This window comes from Melospiza melodia, chromosome 15, assembly GCF_035770615.1.
Source record: "Melospiza melodia melodia isolate bMelMel2 chromosome 15, bMelMel2.pri, whole genome shotgun sequence".
NCBI classification, from domain to species: Eukaryota; Metazoa; Chordata; class Aves; order Passeriformes; family Passerellidae; genus Melospiza; species Melospiza melodia.
The window spans coordinates 13,533,756-13,559,748 of NC_086208.1; the positions used below are offsets into that span (position 1 = coordinate 13,533,756).

Below are 25,993 nucleotides of genomic sequence, written 5' to 3' on the forward strand. Positions count from 1 at the left end.
GGGGAGAAGGAGGGTCTGGCCTCAATTTGTGTGGCTCATTTGCATGTGAAACGAGCACGTCCCTTCGGCAGAGCTGCCAGCAGCCTCCTGGCCCCGCTGCTCTCGTTCAGCACGGCTCTGACAGCTCCAAGGCTGTGGCTCGGTGAGCGGTGGCAGGGCTTGCTCATAAACTGGAAGTGTCACTGTGTTTTTGCAGAGCTCGTCCAGAAAATGGTGTTTTTCAGCAGCTCATAAAGGAGGTGTCAGCCTGGGATTCAGTCTGTGGAAAAAGAACCTGTTTTTGCAAGCTGCAGAGAGCACAAGCTCTCAGCTCTGGCTCCAGGGCCATCCCTGCTGGCTGGGATTGCTGCTGGGGCAAATTACTCAGCTGATGGTTTCATTGCTAATTTCCTCATGGGTCCTGGACTCTCTGACTCTGTATTCATCTCAGGGTATTCCTCATTCTCAGCCCTGTCTTTTCTTGTCCTGTTGGGCTTTCAGTGGGGTTTTGATTGAAAATGGATCTGCTGTGGTGAGAGAGGAGGAGTCAGAGAGGAGCAGGCAGGCAACATGCACATAGAGGTTGGAAGAATAAATCAACAAGTCTCCAGATGTGCCACCAAACAGGCTCTCTTGTCTTGATCCAAGGATTTAGTGGGAAGAGGCCAGGCAGTGGAGTGGCAGTGGTCTCTGTGGCTGGACAAGGACCAAGGGAATAGAATTATAAGTCTTGATGACAGGAAGAGAGGGAGGAGGCTAGACATTGGTCACTCATGTGATTCTCCTTGGAAGAATACCAGGTTCCATGAAAGAAGCACAAATCTAGGGCTGATTTTTTTCTCCATTTCAAAATATTTAATCAGAGAATCAAATATGAAGTCTGTTTAAGAGGAGGCTGGCACACGGCAGCTGGCTGAGCGTTGCAATCAATGTATCCGCTGTGGAATGTTTCCTGCACAAGTATTACATCCTCTCTCATTTACTTGATGATCTTTAGGGTGAATCAATCAAAAGATGCTGCACACAAATAGTTCAGCCTGTCATCCTGTGGGTGTCCATTACAGAGATATTTGCTCCATGTTAATGGACCTGTTGATTAACAAAACCCCTACCTTTTGTAAATGGAAAGCTGTTACTTGATGGCAATTGTTGGCTTTGGTTTTTCTGCCTCCCCACCTCCTCCCCAGCACAGCTCTCATTCTGCGCCAATGCAGGTGACTGCAACAAAACCCAGGTCTGCACTGCTGGGGAGGAGAGACTCATCTCACCCAAGCAGTTACCTGAGGAGAACCTTCTCTTGGGGGTTGAGAAGGGCAGAGAGAGACTTCTCTGTACTCAGTGGGTGATTTCACCACTCTGTTTTATTCTGCTAATTGTGTTTCTGCACCCATCTACCTTGGCATGTGATGTGCTGTTTGACTTCTGGTATATCTGAAGAAGATATTCCCCTGAAATTCCCACCAGACCAGGGCTGCTCAGCAGCTCCTTGAGGAGTCTGATTGGGTTTTTCACTAGCTGAATGCATGGGAATTTTTTCTTTGGGTCTGTAAAGCTTCTAGTCTGCTGAAGCATTAGTGTTCATTTTGTTCCTCTACAACATGGACGCTTGTCAAGGCTCCACATTTCTGGGTGAAAATGTGCCCATGCTGCAGTGTTAGCTGTTGCTTTTCTGATGCTAGATGGCAAGAACCCCAGCTGGAATTTTAACCATTAGAAGATCAGGATGGTGCGTCCCGCATAGATGTCCTTACCTTTGAAAGCCAAATCTGAGCAGCCCTGTGATGCTTGAAGCTATGCAAACAGGGGAGCAGCATACCCAATGCTGCCATATCTCTGGTGTGGCACTGGGAGAACATCCCAGGCCAGAGCAGGGTGCTGAGCACTGGGAGCACAGCTCCCTGCAGTGGCAGCACACAGCAGGGCTGAGCAGCCCAAAGGGACCAGCCTGGTGGCTGTGGGCTATGCTCAGCCTCATGCTGGTATTTGCCAGCAGCTGTTCTGCTTTCTTGGGATCTTTCCTGCTCAGCTGGAGGCTGTGAGAGCATTTGGTCCTCTCCCAGGCTGCTGGTGCAAAGCAGCCACTGTTCGGTTTGGCGGGCCAAGCATCACTTCAGGCTCCACTGCAGAGGGGACCAACCCCCCCCCCCGCCCCGTGTCACTTGTTTATCTCTGTCATTTACTGCTACAAAACAGCTCACCCAGAGCCGTCCTTCCCACAGCTGGTGGGAGTCAAAGTGCCGAGGCTGTTAGTGGATTAGGGCAGCAGAGTGAAAACCATTTGGCGTTTCTATCCTGATTCTTCTGGGTGCCTTTAATTAGCATGATTGCTCAGCACAGATTTTGCCATGTTCTTTAGCTCCCCTGGTTAGGATAATTATTCCCCCAGCTCCTTTTGTTCCAATTCCTGATCGCTTACAAAGTCTCCTGTTAAAAGCCATTAAATCCGTAATGTGAGAGTAAATGTTCAGCAGCGCTGTGCTCTCAGCCCCACACGCGTGAGCTCCAGCTCTGGGCCCCTCTCCTGCACTCCTCTGCTCCGTGCCACGTGCTCCGAGCTGTGGCATCCATCCCTCTCTGCTTCCCTCTCACGCTTCCCCCCGGCCAGCCCACGTGTGCCACACGCAGCAGGGGCTGTGCACGCTCTCCCTGCGCTCTGGTGGTGGTTTTGGCATCACGCAGCTTGGGGTCCTCTGTACGGGCACACTCAGGCACACGCAGACACACTCGGGCACACTCATGCACACTTGGGCACACTCATGCACACTTGCACGCACTCGGGCACACTCACACACTCAGGCACACTCATGCGCGCTCACGCACACTCGGGCACACTCATGCACACTCTGACACACTTGCACACACTCGGATACGCTCACGCACGCTCCGACACACTTAGTCACACTTATGCACATTCAGACACACCTGGGCACACTCGCACGCACTCATGCACACCCAGGCACACTCACGCACACTCAGACACGCTTGGGCACTCTTGCACACGCAGGTTGGTTTTGGGAGTGAGGTTTCATTCTGGGCTGTGATCTCCCACATTTAGTTGCTCGTGCGAATGTGGAGGTGCTGTTAGAAGCGTATGTTCTTGTGTGTTTTAGTCATGGTGTGGGGAGTTCTTGCTTCAAGGAGCAGCTAAAATAGAGGGGGAGATGTCCTAGCTGTGGTGGAAAGTAGGATTTTTGTTGAGAGATGGTGCAGAAGAGGAAAGACTTATTTTCCTTATTTTTTAAGTAAAGCTATTTTCCTCTTTCTCAAGCATAAAAGCCTCTAGTGGAGGGAAAATCGGTTTTGGATAGCTGTGTTCCCAGGAGTTTCCATGTTGCAGTGCCTCCCCATGTGGAGGCCTGTGAGCTCAGCCCTTTCACTGCCCCATCTCTGCTGATGTTTGATCAGCACATGCCAATGGCTCAAGTGGGGCAGACACACAAAGGCTTGCACAGAGTGTCATGGTGTGAAATAAGGTTGGGCTCAAGTGCTTTAAATGCCTTGTGCATTTAGGTGAGTTGATGTGAGAGGAAGAAGGGAGAGAGGGAGACTTATTTGCAGACCCAGAATGGAACTGGGGCAGAGAAGGGTCTGGCAGATGTGTAGTTTGTTAAGCTTGGAGCTGATTGCTTGAGCAAAAATTCACAGCTAGACCACTAGCTGGGAAAAGCTTGTCAGAAAGGATTCATGATCCTTCCTCCCTCCTTTGAATGATGACCCCTAATCAACAGCAGACACACATTTTGGGCTTAGATCTTGAATTGCTGCCCTGCTGTGCCATGCCAGACCTTCCCCACTCTGCAAAGCTCACCCTCTGCTCTGGGGTGGAGTGAGGGTTTCCGTGCACAGCAGCAGCCCCCCACAGGGCTCCTCACTCACCTCATCGTGTTTTAATGTGTGAAAGGAGCTTTCCAGGCATTTCATACATTCTCTTGCAAAAACCTACCATGTTTCATGTGTGTTTGGTGGGAGCAGAGCCCCTGCTGCAGAACGAAGGCAGCCACAAATACCTGACACTCGTTTGGTTGGCACTATCCAAATAGTCCCACAGGAGCTCCGTAGTATCAGCATAAACCCATGTTTTTCTGTCTTCCCCTGGGAGAGCACAGCCTTCCCTGTGCCCTGGGGTGTGTGTTTTAGAGCTTGTGAAATACTGAAAGATACCAAGACATGGTCTCAAAACAAAATCTGGAGCTGGGAGCTCTCCCTCGGGAAGTGTAATAACACCCTTTAACATATTTTGGTGCAGAAGACAACTTATTTTGAGAACCATCTACTGGGGCAATTATCAAGAGCTGAAGACCTGCGGTGGCAGCTTTGTTTCCAAAGAAATCAGCAGAGTGGGAGCACTGGAGAGACACAGATGAAGAACAATAATTCTGGACAACACAGCATCCAAACAGCCAAAAAAAAAATCAACAAAATCTTGTTCCTCGAAACTCCCCGCTGCTCTCGCTGTGTTTTAGCCCTCAGCTCTTCCTGTTCCCATTTACAGCTTCTCTGTAGTGCTCGGTGCCTTCTTGCCTGCTGAGATCTCCTGCTCTCCTCAGTTTCCGTCCTCGGTTTGTAAACTCCACAAAATCGTGTTTTCCCACAGGATGTTCTTCCTGACACTTCAGACTCTCGGGCTTGTACAGCTCCTGGGCTTCCTAGAGGGCAGCTCTGGCCTTTCTGGATGACATAAGGTGTTGCTGGAGCAGATGGCAGAGTAAAGAGACTTCAACAAGCGAGGATTTATTCTGGGCCTTGATCGGCTCCTCCCATCCTCTGAAGAGCAGGAGAGCATCCCTGGCACTGCCTGGGCTGGGGAGGTCCCAGCTGCAGGCTGCAGAATTGTGTGCAATCCTGCCCACCATCTGTGTCTCTTCTTGATGCCTGCTGTGATATCCCAGCCCTCTGGCTTTACCAAGCACTTCTGTCCCTTCTAGAGCCTGGAGCTCCTGCAGAGGATGGAGCTTTGGAGCTGAGGCTGTTCCCTGTTGGATGTTCAGGACTGTCACTGGTTCCTTTGGAGACCTTGGAGAAAACGTGGTCCTGCTTTGTGACACCGTTTTGCCGCCTGTGTATTAAATATAACAGCTCCTTCCTCCCCAGGGAGTGAGTGAGGCATAACAAATTAATGTTTATGAAGCACTTTCCAGCTAAAAGGAACTTTTGAAACAGAGCTGTTGCTGTTCTAACTCAGGGGCTTCCTTTACTGGTTGGCTCTTTGATGTGGTGATCTGTGGTACTGGTGGATCAGCTGTACCATAATTGGAATTAATCAGCAATTAAGGAACACGAGCCCAAACCAGATTCTTTCCCAGTGGATATTCATTTCTGGGCACATTAGTCAGTGGTTTCAATAACTCTGTAAAATGCTTAGGGTAACTATTGCTATCTGAAGCAGCTGGGGAACAGAGGCAGTGTCACAAGGACACAGATACCTGTCAGGCAAAGTAGAAATAAGAAGGTGTTGTAGCACTGTGCACTGTGCTTAAATTGGCAGCACTCCGAGGGCTGACTTGAAAAAAAAATTAAAAATTGACATAAGAATATATTTGAAAACCAAAGTGATGAAAATGATGTATTACTTGCTAGGACGGGATCTTTCGTGCCAGGTCCCTTGGGCTTTGTGGAGTGCAGAGGCAGCGAGAGTGCACGGTGGTGAGAAGTGGGGACCTGTGGAGGCAGGGAGACAGGTTTTTCCCTCCCATCAGTGAGAATGGTAGAGGAGAAGGCTCCTGGATGTGCCAGTGTGAGCACAAGGGGAGGCAGAGGCAGGGGAACAGCTGGACAATGCCCACAATGCCAGCTACCTCCAACTTTGCAAACACTTTCCTGCAGCGTGTTCTCATGGCTGACCTGTAACCCCTGAGAGTTTTGCCACGTGTCTTTGCATGGCCGTGGGTATTTCAGGGCACAAAAGAGCCATTCTCCTTGCTCAGGGACCTCCTCTGTGACCCACTGCCCCTTAAATGAGGCAGAGACCAAGCTCTGCGTGCCGTGGGTGAGACTGCTGGGTGCCCAGCCTTCCCCCCTTCCCTGGTCCTCTTACAAGTCATTTCACATACTCTGGCTTCAATCTAACAAAAACAAAACCGATGAGGCCCAACTGATCTGGCTGCTTTCCATCATGCAGTGGGCCTCTGAGTGGCTTTAAATAGCTGTACCTCAGTGCAGGCTGGAGAAAAAGCACTGGCTGTGCCTCTGGACAAGAGGGTAGCTTTGGCTCGAATCACAGGCCATCTCAGACCTGAAAATAGCCTTTTTTTTTTTTTTTTTTTCTGTCACCCTTGGTCTTAAATAGATTTTTTTTTTCCTTCTCATTTTTTATTTTATACCCTGTTAAGTGCTTTCCTACTTTGGGGCTTTTCCTAAGGGGGGACTGGTGGGGAATCTTGGAGCTCTGCCTCCTGAGCTATCAGGCTACATCATTTAGTATCTTGGAACTACTCCATCCATGAAAGAGTTCCAGAGAAAACAAGCTTGTGATCCTGGCTAATATGGACATGGCCTACGTTAGTGGTGGCAACGGTGGAAACGCAGCAGATACTGGAATTCCTCCGACCAAAGGTTTAGTGAATCTTACAAAGTCCTCAAGAGTTCACCCCGTGGAAAACTGTGAATGCTGCCCCTTCCTCAAGGAAAAGCTGTTTGGCCATTGAGTGCCTGCAGAATTCTCCGACCCCTTGCTCTGCTCTAGCCAAACATTAGAGAAATTGATGTGGAAATGGGATCTCCTGGATCTGTTTGCTTCTGCTTTTCTCTTGCTCTGAGCCCATCTCCTCCTCTCCCTGCCCTCCAAAACACTAGCAGTGCTGAGACCTTCTGTTTGTGATTTTGGGCTGTGGAAAAGCACAAGAAGATGGCACAAGCTGTAGCTAGAGCTCCATCTAGCACATTCCCAAGAGGCTTCCTGTGACGTCAAATCTCTTTGATTAAAGTGGGAGACTCTTATGCCAGAGGTTTAACCATGGAAAATGAAAACAGATGCAAGGTGAGCTGCCGTGGAGGGGAATGAGGACCCGGTTTACATGAAAATTAAAGATTATAAGAATTTCTGTAGCTCTCAGAGCCTTTCTAGTCTAAGAAGAGGTGTAATCTACTTGAAGATCTGCTTGAGGTCTGTGTATCAGTGTGAAATTCATCTATGGACTGAATTTGCTTGAGGTTCTCCATCGTGGTCAACACTGTTGGGCTGGTGTAAATGAGAGGAGATCTGGGCTCTCTGACTTTGCCTTGAACAGTAGAGGAGATGATGTGGTTATCTGCAGCTGAGAGCATCACGGAGAGCCTCACAGTGTGTTTCTGCTCAGCTTCTGTGACCTGCTTTGTTGTGGCAAGAGAGGCCTTAGGCTGGGCTGCATCTCACCCTGTTGCATGCTGTGAGAGGAAGGGAAAAAAGAGGGTTTTGTTTCCTAGCCCAGCAGATGAACCCATCCATGACAGGAAACCTGGGTTGTTGTGTGGCTTACCCCTCAGATACAGACACAGCAGTGCTGACTTTGACTAAAGGGATGGCTATTTCCTTTGCTCAGGATGTGGGCCAGGCTTGATGGTTTTCATGCTTTCTTTGATGCTATTCATGCTTCATATCTGCGCAGAGAGACAGATAAAATGCACGCTGTTGTTGGAGTCTCCTACTGCTTTTCCTTTATATCATAAATTCTGCTGTAACTCAGAAGAGAGCTCAAAGCTCCTTTGCCTAATGTGAGCTGTGTGGATAGCAGAGTTATGTTTGGCCAGCTTGTTGCCCTTAATTTGCTATTTTTGTTTAACCCATTTTTGCCAGGCGTTACATAGCATCCCGTTGCTTTTCTCATCCGTTCCCACAGCAATTTATATTGCTGTTTCAGAGGCAGTTTCCATCCCTGGGTTTCAAAACTGGTCTGCATCACTCCTGCTGTGGCAGATAGGGATGCTGTGAGGAGTAGTGCATCATTTTCTGCGTCATTCCCTTGCCTCCCCATGTGACAATCCCTGCTGCTCCTCTCAGGTGATGTGGAGCAGCCTCAGGTCTCCAAGACTTTAGAAACATGCTCTATTTGAATAACAGCAGTTTTACCAGAAGGCACACAGGGAAGGCAAGGTGAAAAATATCTGATTTTCTCCTTAGTTTTGCTCTCTCAGTGCAGGAAATGTGTTCCTGGTAGGGCACTGTCCATAGACTGGATTTGTATGGGCATGGGGCAGAGTGGCCAAAACCCATTAGCCAGGGTGTTGGGAAACATGAGACACCTCTGGAGGACTAAGTGGATGGCCAGGGTTGAGGACAAAAACTGATTGCATGGTTTGGTTGCATTCAATTTTCTTGTCCTTTCATTGCCATATCCATCCAGCCTGCTTAGAGAAATGTCCCATCTGCTCCCTCCATCTCAAGCTGTTAGAGCTGCACAGCAAATCTGAGCTCATTCCTCCTTCCCTGTTCTCCGACACTCTCCATACATTTATTCCACTACCATACAATGGCTATTAGTAGAGACAGTATTATGTTTTAATTTAAAAAGTGATATCACTAGAACTGGGAGGAGCACAAAGTATAGTTTGTCAGACCCTTTCCAATTTTGTTGCTCTTTGGAGATGTTTTTGATTTCAATCTACAGGGTGGGGATTTTTACCTCCTTACTATTTTCAGGCTTGCATGTTGGAGTTTCCCTACAAAAAACCTACAACCAATGTCAAAGATAGTATTTTCCTCCCATTTTCCAGCTGGCACTGACAAATGTGAAACTCCACAAAAGTTATTGGTTTTAAATTTTCCCGAACTGTTTTAGGAAGTTGAATATTTCTATTTCTCCTCTTATTTTCCTTAAAAAAAAAAAGAGAGAAAAAAAAAAAGTAAAGCAAAGCCCCCACATTTTTAAAGATATTTCCAAGCCGGTTTTTCAGAAGCTAATAGCTGTGATGGTAGATGACATTTGTCATAGCAGCATCCAAACTCTGAACCTGTTGAGATTCACCCATTTTAACCCTGGACATCTTCGTGAGCATCATCCATCTCACATCCGTCAGCGAAGACATAAACATAAACCTAGCAAGAGCCTTGTTGGTTTCTGCTCCATACAAGAGAACGGGGTTAAAGGTATCAGCACAATAGGGGAAACAGCAGTGAGGAAGAGAGAGAAAAACCAGTCAGGAGAGGAGCATGTTGTTTTTCAGATTCTTTGGGGATTTTTAATAAATCAGAAGGAGAGGATGCCAAAAGGACCGGTGCTGCCTTGCTCTCCCAAGCCAGCGGGGATGTGTGTTCAGCCCTTCAGCTCCAGAAACGTCCTCATCGTCCCTCGGCAGCCCCTGCATGCCAGTGGTGGGCAAACCCCCACTGCAAAAACCCTGCTGTCACTGGAGGTTCCTGCAGCTCACAGCACAGACAGCAAAGCCCTTGGAGTCCCCAGCTTTAAGCCTTGCTGATCTTTCACATGTCCCCTCGCTGGGGCTGTGTGTCCCCAGTGGGTTTTTAGGTCTGTTGGATGTGGCCTGGCAGAAGTGAAATTGCCTTAATTTAGCAGAGCTGAGAAACGCAAGGAAAATAAAGCAGACAGGAGCTCTCCTTGGAGATACTTGGTATTGTTGAGGATAGACTTTCCCAGCTATCCTTTGGCGGCCATAAAATGTATTTATATTATGAAAAACAAAACACGATAAATAGTGACGTTCAGGGATGCCATGTTTATTTGTGTCCCAGTGACTCTGATCACTTTAAACCATGAGAGTTGAGCTGGGCTCTTTTTCACTCTCATTTCGTTTACTAATGATATTTCATTGCTTGGAATTTGCCTATGAATCTTGTTTATGACACATGAACCAGAGCTGAGCCTGGCTTGCTCTCCCATGTGGATCAGCCCTTAAGGGCCATTGAGAATAACAGATAGTTTCCCCCAAACAAGTTAAACAGTTCCAAACCAAACAAACAGCTTTTGTCTGCATCCCCAGGTCCATCAAAGGAAATGTGTTTGATGTGCAGATGGAGTAAGATAGTGCAGTGGAGAAACATAAACTGATATAAAAGACAAAATAGAAAGAAGAAATAGGAAAGGAAAAGTCTTCTGGCTGGTGTAGTTTTGGTGTGAAAAAATTTCCTAGCCTGTTTGAAAATACTCTTCCTATTGAGATCAATTCTTAACGGCATCCAAGCTGCTCCATGCTGCCCTAGTGATGCCAGACTTGAGTTAACTTAACTGATTTGTTCAGGATCCTGTGACTGCAGGAGTATTTTCTAAATCTTAGGGCAATTATGTAGACAAGACATCCCACTAATTTCTTGGAAAAAACCCTTTAAACCCATGAGAATTTGCTGGAGATGAGAGAAATCCCCAAGATCCTGCCATGCATGTTTTTGTTATGGCAAACAAGTGACTTTCCCTGGCTGGGGCATCCCAAGGCAGATACATTCTGAGGAGATGTTTGATACAGCCCTTTAAAACAGTATATTTGCCCTATAAATTTGTTGGACTGAAAGAAGGAGCTTGCCTGTATCTGCTCCCCTTATTTTTCTTTCTCATCTGGGCCAGTGTTTCTGGCAAATCCTAATCAGATTTTTTAGAGAGGTGGGGTTTTGTGAGGAGAAGATGCCTCCAGCATGCAGGGTTTGGTATAGATGGGACAGCTGGGATGAAGAAAGGTCTGTGGGGTTATGAGAGTCAGGTCTCCCCAGCCCTGAAATGGTACTTTTTGGCTTCAAGAATGTTGTGCCAGATTAGATAAATCATGAGAGAGAAGTAGGCACAGGAAGGAGCCTCCCTATTCCTCACTGTCTGCCTAGGGAAAAGATGGACTAGGTAGGAATCTGGACTTAATGGGAACCTGTGGAAAAGAGTTGTTCCCAGTTGTCTGTCCAGACCTCTTGCATGCCCCTTGTCCTCAGAGCACTTGTGCCTGCACGCTCCACATGAAATGATTGCCTGTTTTTTATGGAAAGACAAAGTGAGGTAGCCCTGCCTGGAGAGGACATTTTGGCTTTAATTTAATGGCAGCCGTTTGCTAGTTATTCATTTGGTTCTTTTTTATATAATCACATGTGTGTCGATATCTCTCTCTTTTTTTCTAGTTTTGCTCTTTTTTGTTTTTTCGTTTACTTTATTTTGCTTTTTTCTTTTTTCTGTTTTTTTTCCCCCTTTAGGTTTCAGAGAAATTATGTTGAATCCAATAAGCCTCCCTGGACATTCCAAACCTCTTAACCAAGGCATTTATGTTGAGGATGTCAGTGTTTATTTCAGCAAAGGACGTCATGGCTTTTAAAAACTCCTTAAAAGTCCCTGTTCTGATGTCAAGTTTATAGGCTGTGCCCTCAAAATGGTGGGAAGCAGTAAGCGTGGTCTCTATGGATTGAGGTCTCCTCCCAATAGGACTCTACAGCCCTGCCTGTACACACGTTAAAGCCAACTGAAACTGTGGTTTTCTGTCACCAGATAACAGGGTTGTTCTTTTCCTCCAATGGTCGCTGTGTTCGTTAAAATATTCCTGCAAGGCACAACAGCAGCAATGAGAGCAAAATAAAGAGAATTAAAACCCAATTGAAAGGAGTCATCCTAATAACACAGTAAATAATTGTACTTTTGCTTTAAAATAAAACACAAAACAAAAAAAAAAACCAACCAAGCCAACCAAACTGACATCTTTAGTCATGTCCTCCCTGCTTGGAGTTTTCCTTGTAAGCTTGTGTCTTCGCAACACCCAGTGAATGCTGCCATCACCTCTTATGTGGCACCGCCATGGGAGGTCTCCCAGAGCGAGCCGAGGCGGGGAGCCTGGAAGAAACTAAAGCAGAACGAAGACTTTTGGTAAGAACAAAGGCAGCCCCGCTCCCAGTTCTTGCACAGAAAATAATGTTGGAAGGAAAGAGGATGGAAAGAGAAAAAAAAGAGAAAAAAGTATCTTACTTCTCTGACAGGAGGAGAGTGTGGTATCTCTGAAGTGCACATATTCTAGGAGGCTTCTCTTGTTTGTCTGTCTGTCTGTGTGTGTTAGAGCGGCTCGTTGGATCTGACTATCTCGTTGTCGTACTCTGGTCTCTCCCTGCTGCTTAAATGATGAGCTTTATCTGAGGAGTTGCCTGCACTTCCCACTTGATGGAGAATCCATAGCGCAGGAGGGTCTGTGTCCTTGCCAGGACTAGAGCAGTAAGCAAAGTGGAAAAGCATATCAGACGCACGCAGGTCCCATTGCTGGGCCTTCTCCAGCCCCATTTAGCTCTCCCCTCTATGCCCACCCCACTAGAGATTGATTGTAACCCAGTTGCATACCCAGAACCATCAGCTCAATGCTGGCTGACTGAAGGAGAGGAAAAAAATTATTCTGTTGCTTCTTCTCTGGCAAAAACAGGAGTATCCATCCTGTTCTGACCAATATTTGTATTCTCTCCCCCTCTCCTAACCCACTTTTGTCTTACTTCATCCAAAGCCTCTCAGATGGAAAAGTAAACCCTTTCATCCTGTCCTCAAGAGAAGCCAGCTGCCCTCGTGGCAATTTGCAGGGCTTTCCTTGGACTGTCTGGATGTCACGTGTACTGGAAGTACAGATTTGCTCACACATATCAGTGGTAACCTATAAGCAAAGCAAATTTTCTCTAGAGGACAAAAAATATTCCAAAAGATTCAGGTGTGGCCAGATCCTTTTGAGAGGAATATTGGATCAGGAGCTTGCTCACCAGCCACTCAGCTTTGCTTGCCTTCTTGGTGGCCCGAGGTGACCTTATCACATCAGGGGTGTCTCTAAATCACCAGCCCTCAAGGGTCACTGCCACTGGAAAGAGTCACGGTCCCTCTCCACCAGAACTGGGCAGAAGCCTCAGAATGGATGTTCTGCTTCATCCTGCCTTTACAGGTGACCTGCATGAACCACCCTGGAGGTTGCCAGGAGGTTTTATTATCAGCTGTCCCATAGGGATAGCGCTGGGAATATTCCATTCTCTTGCTTCTTCTCCTGGTTCGTTTGCATAAAAAGGTAAAGTGCAATAGAAGAGTACTGGAGAGATGGTGGCAGATTGCTTTAAGTTAATGGACATGCCTTAGGGGGGCATCTGTGTTAGCACGAGGAGACCTGGCTCAGGTTGGATGGCTTCAGAAACCATGACCAAATCTCCCAACAACGTTTCCTGCCCGCATCGGAGCTGGAAATGCCAGAGGTGCACTGCCAGAGAGGACCTGCGGCCGTGTGCCATGGACACCTCAATTCTGCAGATTCACAGAGTGAGGAGGAGCTTCGCCGAGCGTGTGAATCACTGGGTGCTTGTCTGAACTGAATTTCCCCATCTCCTGGAAGTTGCCCACCTGACCTGGGGATGTCTTGTCCGTCTGAACTGTCTCCTCTCCCTAGCACTGTTCAGGGGACTCTGCTCTCAACTGTGTGTATCAGTCGTAGAGATGCATCTGTGGGCCTGGACCAGAAGCCTATATCCAAACACCCTAGCAGAGGAAGGGTTGAATTTTGCAGCTCAGGTCCATCTCTGCTTAGAAGAAATCCTCCGGACCGTACAACATAATTAAAAGCAGTTCTCCCCACTGTGATCGATGTCTCAATTTGTTTAACACCAATTAAAGTCTCTGGTTCCTCACTGCTGAAAACGAAAGCCAGTCGTGGCTGTTTGCGATTGGTGGCTTTAAGTAGCAAGTCTAAGGATGTTTCTTTTTTAAATTTTATTTTATTTTTAATTATTGTAAATCATTACCTCATTTTCTGTCAATGAGATTCCTCCATCTTTGTGCATTCTTATCTTGCCATAACTATCATCCTGTGCTAATGGGAAATGGGACGGTCCCTTTTCACAGAGACTATAGGGGTGTTCAATGTCTAGTTTCTTAATAAACACTTTATTTTCTAACGAAACAGCTGCACCAGGCCTCTTCTTTGAAGAAAAAATAAATAAATGTTCAGAATGACATGTCCTATAGTCTACTTCTTCATGAAATGGTCCACGTGTGGGGAGTTTGGTTTGTTTTCTTCTTTGGCGGGTGCAGAGGGTGGGATTTACAGTTGTGATGGGAACATTGCTCAGGTGTAGCTCTTGCTTCTGTCACTCTCATCAGGCACAAAGATATTTTCTTGCCTGGGAGCTTAGCTGCTAATGGTCTTAGTTGACAACCTGTTGGTTTTTGTAGCATAAAATGGTCATATTCTCAGGGACAAGCTGGTACTGCAGGAGATTGTGTCAGGATTTGCCAAGACAAGTTTCGATAGTTAGTGGAAAAAGTTTTATTAGAAGCCTTATCTCTCAGAGAGCCTGACAGTAAAAGATTGTTCTGGCTGCAGTGCTTTTGTTTCAGGATATGCTGTTGCTTCGGGTCTCCTTGCTTGGCTGTGCAAATTGACAGAAACCAGCAAAATTGGCTGTTGGGTGTTGGATTGTTGTGCTCTCCTCAGGAACAATTAACCTCATGTTAATCTCTCAAGGGTGTGTTGCTGTAGAGGCAGTGGGGTACAGGTGAGCACTGTGCTCAGGTTCCTCATTAGAAATTCATGTCCAGGTGGTTGGATGCTCCAGGAAGAGAGAGGAGCCATCCTGCAGTGTGTGGGACTTGGCATGAGGGTGTGTCTCAGTTGTTTCTTAGAATTGTTCACAGGAGATGTCACTGATGTAACTAAAAGCTGCTGTGCCAACCTGCAGGTGACAGTGGGCATGAGGACGGGGGTGTGTTTGAGCACATATTGATGGATGGTGCTGGAACCCTCTTAGAAAACCTGGTGAGAGTTTTGATGAGCAAATTAAAAACATGTTTTCCAGCATCCTTCTGTTCCTATAACTTCCTGGCATGACTTTCAAGCGAATGTCTCAAAATGATGCTGTGGGTGAATGTCTGCATGACCTTCCCTTCTAATAAGTGTTTCTCTAGCAGTGATGGGGTGCTGTGGTTCACAGGATTAGGTGATGGCTGAGACCTTGACCTTTCCAGCAATGTCTGCAGTGCCCAAGACAAACGTCTGTCTCCTAGCATAACCTTACACAAGGGATGAGCAGCTGAGCTGCATTGGATTCCATCCCTGTTTCCTTTTTCTTTCTGAGGTGTGGGAAACAAATGTGGGGTTTAGAAGCTCTGTCTTTTCTTCTCCACTTCTGCAGGGTCTGTTATGAGATTTCACAGCCCAGAAACATTGCAAACAGTGGTTGATTAGCCAATTACTCAGCCTGCTGCTATGGTCAGCTTTGTTTCACTTTGCTTTGTGTTTCAGGGCAACTGACTTCTTACATATGAGTTCCCACAATACTTTTAATGCTGTCAGTTCAAAAGGAGCTGGTTTAACTATGGGCTCTGACAGGCATCACAAAGGGGTTGGGCACTTGTTTCTTCTTGCTCTTTCTTCTTGTCTGTCTCTGTTGCCTGATGTGCCCATGTGAAGGCTCCATGCTCTTTGTGACAGCTGGACCATGAGCTGGTAATGCTGTGCTGCTCTCTCTCCCCACTCTGGCTGCAAATGACTCTTCAAGTAAGGAGTTATTACTGGAGGAGCTTGGGATGCTGGCTTGGTAGGATGGGGACAGAGGATCTCTAGCAGGAATGATCAGCTCCTCCTGAACATCACAACCCTGCCTCCTCAGGGCTTGTAGAGTGTGGAGCCTGTGTGTGAATGAGCAGAGAAACAAAGTTTTGGCTCATTGTACTTTGACTCTAAAAAGATGGAGTCGTGTTTCTTTCAGCGCCTGGTTGGAGGGAGCACGACCGGCACAGTGTGTTTCTGGCACTCTCCAGGATGGAATCACTGTGTGGGACCTTGGGCTCAGATTTGCTGCAGGGTGTGTGGGATGCTGTAGGTCATTATTGGGGTATATTGAGTTTCTGCAGCTGCTTATCCACATTGCACTGAGTCCTGATGTTCTTTGCTGCTCTTTTGTCTATTTAGATATGCTTTTGAGGAGTCAATGCCTTCTCTCCCAAGAGGCTTGAGGTTGTTTTGAAGGTGGTGGTTTGGTGTTTCTTTCTACCATCAGGCCTTTGTCCTTTCCCTGTGTCCATGTCCTGCTGTCCAGGGAATTCCTGGCAGCTGTGGGGAGTCAGAGGAAGCTGCTTCTGCTGATTCAGCTCTGCTCTGATTTGTACCCAGAACAAGCTGCAGATCCTCAGGGTTAAGCCTGGCATTAGCAGAGGATAAAGAGGCCTAGACACAGTAGTAAAGCTAAAAACCACAGGTTTGGAGGAGCAGCAGCAAAGAGAGCCCACAAGAAATCAATGCTGAGTGATTTCATTTTTTTTCCCTTAACGTTTGGAAGCACTTCTGGTGCTGTTTGTGCAATGAGTCAAGGAGTCCATATTAACCATGCATTTAGCAGTGCCTGCAGAGCCTGAGCAGTTGGAAGAAAATTTAACAAACTGTGGGGAAGTGCAAACGGCTGCTTTGAAGGTGTGGGTGTAGTTTGGTGGGAGACCTGCCCACTCTCAGCTGGAAAAGGTGCTTTACCTGGTGAAGCAATGATGTATCTCTGCTGTTGTGCTGCATTTTTCTTTGCCTTTATATTCTGTGGTTTCTCCAGTGCTGTCCCCACTACTTTCCTTAAGACAGACAGGCTCCTTGGTGGTGGCAGCATGTGGTCTGATGCCAGAGAGCTAGAATAAATCCCAGCCCACACACCAGTAAATAACTGCAGGAGGATTCCTTCGCAAAGAGATGATGATAGTTTCTACAGCAGTAAAGCAGAGAGCAACTGCAAGACAGCTACATTTGAATTTTGGTATTATTTTGAACTTGTGAGTGTAATTGCTGACTAATCAGCAGGAATAAATTTTGGTTGTTCTGTATAAAGTGGAGGGATTTGCTCTAAGTGCTGGTTAAGTGATTTACTGTGCTGTTAGTGACTCATTTGTGATCTGTGCCTGATTCCTGCAGAGAAGTTGACTTTTTGTAAGCATTTGTTTATTATTTCAGAGTATTTGGCCTTTTTTCTCCAAGATTTTGCTTCAAATATTTGTGTTGTGTGATGGGTGTTAGTTTTGCTCTTGGATAGAGTGAGTGAATGCTTCAGACAGGTAGAAGTGTAACATGCAGAGAAACCATTCAATCATCTGTTATTTGGGGTTGTCCCCAACCCCATGTTTCTTTTCATATGTTGGGATTAGTACCATCCTGACAGGTCTTTCAGCAGGCAAGAAAAACTGTCATTGTCTGGGCCTTTGGAACAGTTAAGAGCTTGTTTTCAAAGCAAGCATCTTTCCTGGCTCCAGTCAGAATCCTGGGAGCAGCCTGTGTCTGACCCTTGTGTGGGTTTCCATCCACTGGTGGCAGAGCAGCCACTGCTGGAGGTCAGGCTCATTGATGAGGAGCCAGGGAGAGCCAGACTGGAGCTGCATTAGGCTCAGTAAACTGCCAGGATGTCTGAATAAACTGATTTTGGCCAGGTCATCATTATCTTAAGTGAGTCAGAGATACGTCCAGGCTGTTTATTAGGATAATTGGGACAGGGAGGGAGGGATGCTTACAGTCCATGGACTAGGCTGGTAAGGTGGTGGAGTATATTCCAACACCTGATACAAGAGAGAGGGAGCTCCAGGTCTTTAAAGCTGTTGTATCCAAGGCCTGGTCCTGCCAGGATTCAGTCCCTGGTGCCCCTGTCAGGCACGTGCAGTGACATCATGCTAATGCACATTTCAAACATCATTGATGTGAGCTCATCTTGCCAGGCTGAAGAAGAGTCATACCTCTGCTCAGGTTTCCTCGTGAGGCCTGGTTGCCTGGCAATTTTAGAGATATTCTGGATCAACAGAGCAGTTTTGGGTTTGCTGTATCAGGGCCAGGCAATACGTGGGGATGAGAGGAGCAGCTGTGCACGGTCACCTCTTCCCTGATAGTGCCTGGTCCAGCCTCCTGTAGGCTTCTGAAGGTGGCTGCAGGTTTGCTTTGAGCTTCCTGGACATGTTGGTGTGACCGTGTTCACAGGGGTCTGAGGATGAGGGAAGGGATGAGGATCTGACTCCATGTTTCAGAAGGCTTGATTTATTATTTTATGATATATATTACATTAAAACTATACTAAAAGAATAAAAGAAAGGATTTCATCAGAAGGCTGGCTAAGAATAGAAAAAGAAGGAATGATAACAAAGGCTTGTGGCTCGGCTCTCTGTCTGAACCAGCTGACTGTGATTGGCCATTAATTAGGAACAACTAACATGGGTTAATCACAGATGCACCTGTTGCATTCCACAGCAGCAGATAATCATTGTTTACATTTTGTTCATGAGGCCTCTCAGCTTCTCAGGAGGAAAAGTCCTAAGGAAAGGATTTTTCATAAAAGATGTCTGTGACACGTTGGTTTATTGGGTGGTCCCAGAGGGTTTGGAAATTCAAGTGTTTAAGCTCCAGTCACATGCTCAGCACTGCTGGAACACCTGCAGAGGTACCAGTCCCCCAAAGCCAGCACATCTCACCACCCACAGACGTTGCAGGAGACTGAGAAGGGCCTCCCTTAAAGACAGGTAAGTGTCATTTTTTCTCCTTCCACGGAGCTATTGTGTGTAATGTGCTGGATTCAGACCTGTAGCAGGAATTATTTTGATGGATCTGCTCTAAATGCATCGATGATAACTGGCTGCGTTAGACAGTATCAGTGGGAAGCTGTCAGTCCCTGCTCAGGAGAAAGCAGGGGCTCTTCTGGCTGGAGATGCTGCAGGTCTGGCACTGTGTGGGAGTGGAAAGCCACAAGGGCCAAGAGCTGCTGGGGGCCAGGGCTGCTGCCCACGGCTTCTCCTGTTCGGCCACCAGGTCAGGCGTGGTGAAGGAGATTGCAGCCCAAATGCCAGCAGGTATGGAAGAGCTGTGGGAGGTGTTTGACATAGCTGCTGACTCCTTCAGAAGACTTGAGAGCACAGAACTGCAAGGGTGGCTACTTGGTGATAGTGCCAGTCTCTCATTTTCATTAACAATCAGCCAGAAAAAGGCTGTGGCGTGCCTTAACTCTCCTGCCAGGGCCAGCACAGAGAGAATGGCTTTTCTGTAGCCATATGACACACTTGCCACTCAACCCCAACAGAAGATCTTATGGCCATGGCTTCAGAAGAAGGTAACAAAATCCCTGACAGCGTATCTTGGATGAAAGTATCATCCTGTCAACTAGACTGAGCTTGGTTTAATCCTGTTAACCTTGCAGTGGACTCTTGGGAGTTGGGTAAAATTTTCTGTAGGTCCTTAAGCTTCTCTTCATGGCTGTAATGTGTGAAGCATCTCATGTTTTGCCAAATTTCCTTCTCTGGATTCAGTGGTGCTGGCATGAACCTCAAAATTAGGAAAAAAGGGCAGAATGATATCAATAGCAGTGTCACAAGGAAAGGCAGATATCTCTCACCAAAAAGACAGAGTCATCCTTAGAAAACAAAGAAGACTCCTGAGCATAAAAGATATTGCCATGTACCCCCAAATAGGTAAGGATTGGCAATGTTCCTTTTAAGGAAGACCTCTAAGACTCAAGGAGCAAGGAAATGTGGTGATCATGAGCTGTAGATACAGCACAACACGAGTTGAAGACCTCGTGTAAGTAGGAGGATTTGGCTGTGGGTTTGTTCACAGTTGGTTTTGGCTAAGCAGAATAATATTGAGGAGGTTAAGCCATGTGAGATTATTAGCAATATTTGTGTCCCTTTCAGATCAAACCTGGCTCTTTGACCTGAAAGGGCCACTGAAATCGAAGGGCTGCACAGGAATCTGTTTGGGTGATGCCTTGAAGGGCTGGTTCAACCCTTTGGGACGTGTCTGTGCCCTTAGTTGACAGCACTGTGCTGCTCATTCTGTTATCCAGCTGGGCTGTTGGTGTGCCAGCACAGGAAGAGAACCATCCCACAGCCTGCTGGACATGATCCATTGAGGACTCCAACCCTCCCTCTCCACCTCTCATTTCCCTGTGCTCCCTGCTGAGTAAAAGCAGGTCCCCACTGCTTGGAGCTTTCACCAGATCTCACCCAGCTCCATGCTTAGGTTCCTCAACAAGAAAACAGAGGATGGTCATCTCTGCAGTGGGAAAGGAAATGCCTTGGGCATAAGATCCTTGGAGCTGTCCAAAGTGGTGTCCTGGTCTGGAGAAGTAAGTAGATGCCTGCTGATCGTGATGCAGGGGGGAGTGTATGCTTGCGTTTGTGTGTGTAGTAGCAATCAAATATCCATGTTGGAAAGGTGGTGTTGGATTTCCAAGGGAAGGAACACATTCATTAAATGTGATCCACAGCCCAAGGCAGAGGATTGGAGGTCGGGATGGCAGAGCCTTGAGGGGATTAGGCTGTGACATGGAGGTAAGTTTTTTATTGCAGTTCTGTATAAATGATTTAAGTCCCCACAGTCCACTGGCAGTGTCCATGCACTGGGATGGATGAGAACAGACTGGCTCTGAGCTGGGTGTGATTCCACACAGCAGATCTGGAGACCCTCAGCAGCACATCCCTGTGTCCCAGAGACTGAGCTGGGGTCTCTCACAGAGCTCAGCTGCAAGCTCAGAACAGCAGCTTGGGTTTGGGAAGAAGCAGGGAGCCACAAGGATCCTCTCCCAAGGGACATCCAAGCCCAAGTGCAGGCAGCACACATACTGCTCCCTGCTTCCTTAAAACCCCCTGAAAAAAAAGGCTATTTGTTCTAGGAGATATAGATTATATATATTTTAAGGCTCCATAAATCATTCATAGCCCAAAGATAAAACTGAGCATCAGAGCCAAGGAAAGACTGGGGCTGTGAGGCAAAGCAAGGAGCCTTCCATTATGTATTGTACGCAGACCTGACCTGGCAGTACCTCCTTGAAATCTTGCCTTTGCTTTGGGAAGCCCTCTTTTTCTCCTAAAAATCTGAACTACTCACCTACTTTCAGTAGATAATTGTAGGAGGACCATAATCAGCTGCTTCCCTAGCTGTGCAGCTTGATGGTTGGCTTTTGAAGAGTTAAAGTGTATGTCCAAGTAAGCATGTGAGAGCACAGTGGGGCTGTCAGGAAAAACATGGATGTGTTGGCTTGGAAGGAGAATGAGAGTCCTAGGGATGCTATGGGATCAAGCAGGGTTTAAGGATTAACACTTAGCCTGGCAAACAGTATCAGGTAGGGATTATTGAATGGCTTGGGAAGAGAGTCTGGTGTTTTCTGAGTGAGCCAAGCCCTTCCAGGCTCAGTGTGGCACCAGCCAGCTCTAAGTAAGGGCTCCTGCTTGCTCGTGGTCACTTGGTGGTCAGCATGAAATGAGTTTGTGAGTGTGAGCCTTGTGCCTGGCAGGCAGATGTCCTTAGCCCAGAAAACATCTCTGGTTTCTTGGATGGAAGCAAATGCTGATGATTAAATCCAGAATGTAGCTGTATGGCAGTGATTTGTGGTGTCCTGACCTCTTGGCAAAAATAAATATACAACACAACCTGTCTGGATAGCTGCAGAACTCACAGCCAAAAGGGTGGAAAGGGAGGAAGAGGGACTGGTTGTTTGGTTTATTTTCTTTGTGCTTTGCTGTTGTTGTTTGTTTGATTCTGTAATCTAGGAGAAGGGCTGGAAGTTGAGCTTTCACTTTATCAGATTATGGTTTTCTTTCCTATATGAGTTGTATTACAGTAAAAATTCATGTTCTGCTTGCCCTGATTAAATGGCAAAATGTTGGACCAGAGCAGCAGGAAACTCTCATGTTGCTTTGCTATTTCCTTTTTAATTACTGTCACCAATTCATTGGCAAGAGTAATCTTATTGCTCAGGGCTAGAGACACCTTCCCTTTCCATTGCTATACAGCCCCAGGGCTTGTAAAATGCACTTTTGGCAGTAAGGTGAAATAAAGAGAACTTCATTTATTTGCTGCATTTCATTTGTGCCAGCAGAGGAGCTTGTGAGGCCACAGCCTAGCCTGAGTATCTGGTATTGTCCAAGTTAAAAATAATCCCACTTTGCTCACTCAAAAGTAGTTTTCAACCCAAAACCTTTCAGGGCACTGCTTGGCCAAACAGCAGCAACAGAATTAGGGAGAGAATGGCCAGGGATGGGGTGGGGTGACAGGCACCCCACAAGGTCAGGTAAGTGGCTGAATCAGAGCATCAGGGCTGGCTGCTGATAGTTTGCAGCAAGCAAGCACCATGATATGCAAGATGCCTGCTGCAAAAACTGGGAGAGAAATTATTTGGAAACATGTCATCTTTCTAAGGCTTTTATTTTTTAATAGAGAAAACCTTTCAGGCCCCTTTTAAAATTCATAATAAAGAGCAGGTTGAAAAGAAGGAGAGGGCAAATGAAGACGGCGAGGCTTGCTAACTTCCTTTAAAGTTGGAAGGTCACCTTTAAAAATGGATGAATGCAGCGTTTGGAAGAAGCTCCAAGGCAGCAGGCCTGGGGTTCAGCACTAGAATAGGAGGCAGAACAAAGATGAAAGGAAGAATCCAGTTGGGATCTAGGAATAGCTGCAGAGCTGCAGATCCCCGTGGTGGACTGGGGTGGAGGCGGTGTTTGAGGGAGCTTCTCTTTCTCTGCCTGCTCTGGGAAAGCTGCAGTGGTGCGTGGTGATGTGCTGGGAGAGTTAAATTTGGAGCTGGATAGCCAGCTGGACTGCACAGGGGCACATGGATGGGTGCTGGCACTGTGGGAGTGAGATTGGGATCTGGGATAAAATTAAAGCACTGCCTGCCCATTTGCATTCAGGGATGCTGGGTAGCTCTGCAGCTGTCTTGCCTGGTTTGCCTGTGTCCCTGCTGACTTTTCCCCTATCCTGGGACTCTTCAGGGAGTGGGAAAAGGGTGATCACAGCAGGAATGCTGGTGATGGCTTGCTGCTTCCCAGTGCCAGCCCTTCCCACCTTTCCAACCTGAGGTGTCTAATGGGAACAGGACATAAGGGGAGGAGTGGGGGCTGTGTAGAGTGACCCTGGTGTTGATCTCAGCTGTGCCTGCCCTGGGCAGAAGTTCCTGATGTCAGGGGAACAGTTCTGAGGATTCACCTAAGAGCTGAGCACATTTCATATTTAAGCAATTGCCTGTCTTTCCCTCCGAGCCACGACGCAGGGGCATCAGACACATGCTATCTATTGCTTATTAAGTGGTTTAACAAGCCCAGCTAATTACAATGTACTCAAGGATTTTGTAGCTTATGAAGGCAGTCCCTGTTTGTTTGTGTCAGTGCTTTAATACATTAATACACCAATTAAGCCTTGGGAGGTGTGTGTGCTCACACAGCTTTACATATGGGGAGGCATGTTGATGGTTTTCATGTCAGCTGGGGCTTCTCTGGCTCTTACAGCTCCAGCTCTGAAGGGATGCTTGTGGTTTTACAGCCTTGTCACTGGAGGGACATGCATCCCCTACATAAAAACATTGTTCTCCCTGCCCAGAAATATGTTGTTTTACAAGACTCAGGCAGACATGGGCACTCTGTTGTTAAGAGTCAGACAGGCCTTGGAGATTTCTTGGTCTCTTTGCTTCTCAGTGCTGATAATACAGGCAATTTGTGCCTGGAAGTGTTGTCTTCTCTGCCTCAGCTAGTCCTGAGGGGTCAGCAGTGGGAGGTGCTGCCTGTGACACATGCATTTGTTTGCAAAGGGTCCAGCACATTCATTAAGCCACACGGTAACGAGCAATAATCAGTGCAGAAGGAGCCCAGCGTGAGCCAGTGCAGGGATGGGCTGGAGCAGGCAGAGAGGGTCAGAGGTAAAAACCTCCTCAGAGCACTCACAGCTCAATGAAAAGAAAGCAGTCGTGGGGGGAGGAGAAGGAGAAATGACAGATTAAAGGAAATTGAGCAACTGTAATAAATACACTTGAAATTGAAGTGATTATATTCCCCGTGGAGCTGAAGTGCTGAGGAGGGTCTGCAGAAAGGGCAGCCACACAAAACCAGTGGCCTTTTGGAGAGCTGGCTGGCAGGGAATGCAAAATGAGTGGAGGAAAGCTGGCTGGGCTTTAATGCAGGTCTTTCAGACACCGTTGGGAAGGCTGCCCTAAACATTCAGTTCAGTAAAAATAAAGGTAATAAAAGGCAGGATGATGGGACTGACATGCACCAGGCTGGCTAAGCCAGAGACTGGAACCAGAATGGAGCACTGCTGAAGTATCACAATGAAAGGAGAGGGGAGGAAGAAGAGTGCAGAGAAAACAAAAGGGTGGAAAGCAGCAGCCATACAGATGCTGAGGGTGTATTTCAGGCAGGGAAATCCTTTTACACATAAACATCTCAGAGACAACAAAACTGGCCTCACGTCAAGGAGGGGTTGGGAGTTTTGAGGAAAACAGGGGTCTGGTACAGAGGATGTGGAGGAGAAAGTGTTTATCTTGAGAGTGATATAAGGAGTACTTACACTGATGGCAGAACAAAAAGCCAGCCTGAATCAGTGATAAGAGGAGAGAAAGATTATTAAATATTTTTCATCTGCCAAAATTGCATCCAGCTTTGTGGAGGATGAAGAGTTCATATCAGTGTTCAAGGGCACGGGACCAGGTGAGCATCCTCTACAGATGGAGAGCACAGCCTGAGGGCATGCACACAACTTGCCAAGCTCTTTGCTGACATTTTAATTTGCCTGTTTAAAATTGGGCAGATGGATGAGAGTTGGAAAGTGGTGGACATAATGGGGACAAGAGACAGACCAAAGTTTGCTTTGGGAAATTCTTGTGAATCTTCTTAAACTTTAAAGGATGTTGTGGGAGAACACCTGAAAGCAACCTTCTGTAAAGGCCAAAGAAATGTGGCTGGAAGGAGTGGGAGGTCACACTCAGCTAATCCTGCCACCATATCTGAGGCAAATTCAGTGGATAAAGTACACTGAGGTGTTCCACAAGGATGTGACAAGAACCAGGCATCTGAAATTAATGACTAGGGGTAGAAGCATTGACAAATGCATCGACAAAACAAAGAACCCGTGTAGAAATCTGCCCTAAGAGCAAGAGACAGAAAAGAGATGTTGCTAAAAGTGTTTCCAATTGGAAAGAGGTAGAAAGTGATGTGTCCTGGAAGTCACTGTTAATCACCTGTGTTTTTCTTGATGTTTGCCAACGATCTAGAAGAAAATGCTGAAGGCAGGAACCAGAGTCTTCTCTGCTGCAGGACTGAGGGATTTTTCACCAGCATGGACTATGTTCAAGGTCCCAAACACAGCCAGAGCCTCCCTCCCCTGATTTGGGATGTGTTTGAGAGAGGGATCCCTAGAGAGAGAGATTTATGCAATTTATGCCACAGAGAAACAGCACTATCCATTAAGAAAGGATAAATGAAGCAAACTGGGCAGGGTAGGAATTTTTTGTTCGTTGAACTCTTTCCAGAAATGAAGATGTGATTTTTAAAAGCTCGGTAATTATTCATTCCTTCTTTATTTTTTTTTTTTCTCCTTCTCTCTTAACAATTCCAGTTTGTAGTTTGGAGACCTCAGATGACTTGATGTGAGCTCTGTTTGCAGGAGAATTGCAGCCTGGCTGTGTAAATGCAAGTCTGAGTGAAGTTTTGAACTCTGGGTGCTCATATGCACTCAGATATTGATCTGGGTATGTTTTCCCACTACCTGCTTAAAAAAATCTCTGCCCTGGGAAAAGGTTAAAAGACTTGATTTAAACTCTGATTGATAAAGAAAAGACTTCAAGGTGACCTTTTCAATACAGGCTGAATTTGGGGTCACTTTCCAAGCTCAGATTGCAATAAGGAAACAAGATTTGTAGGGAGATTGATGGATTGGATTAGTGGCCTCTCATTTTGCCATGTTACCATCCCAATATCTGATGCTGGCCTTCAATTAAGGCAGTTCAGGAAAGCAACATATATAGTTTTGTTCAAGGTATTTTTGGATTAAATGAGACCTGTCCTAGGTTAGTGAGAGAAACAGCTTAAGGTATTGAAGATCTTTCCACCATTATACCCCTCTCAGTGCTCTGCAGCATCACCTACATATATTCATTTACAAATTGCTGTTGCCAGCTTTGGGAGGTTCTTTTTATGCCTCTGCATCCCTTGGTAATTGAAAAACAGTATTACTCTCTCCCACCTTCCCCAGAAATCTTGCTGATTTTGGTCCTTTCCACTAGCAGTATGTTCTTGCTGTAAAACTTCATAATACACATTTAAATTTAAACTGTTAAGCCATATATGACATATATATAAAGTATATGCGTGTGTGTATATACATATATACATAATAT

At 46.6% G+C, this 25,993-nt stretch overlaps 1 protein-coding gene across 4 annotated transcripts in view; it reads left to right on the top strand.

Annotated features, from left to right (window-relative positions):
* The window catches only part of NTRK3 (neurotrophic receptor tyrosine kinase 3), a 208,628-nt gene that overhangs the window by 126,771 nt on the left and 55,864 nt on the right, over window positions 1-25,993 (top strand). The window contains exon 13 of one of the 4 annotated variants that reach the window (XM_063169870.1): window positions 11,078-13,782. The exons of the other annotated variants lie outside the window; for them this stretch is intronic. Coding sequence (XP_063025940.1) covers window positions 11,078-11,196 — 119 coding nt within the window. The 3' untranslated portion in view covers window positions 11,197-13,782. Of the gene's footprint in view, window positions 1-11,077; window positions 13,783-25,993 lie in introns of those variants that run through there. 4 annotated transcript variants of the gene reach the window in all.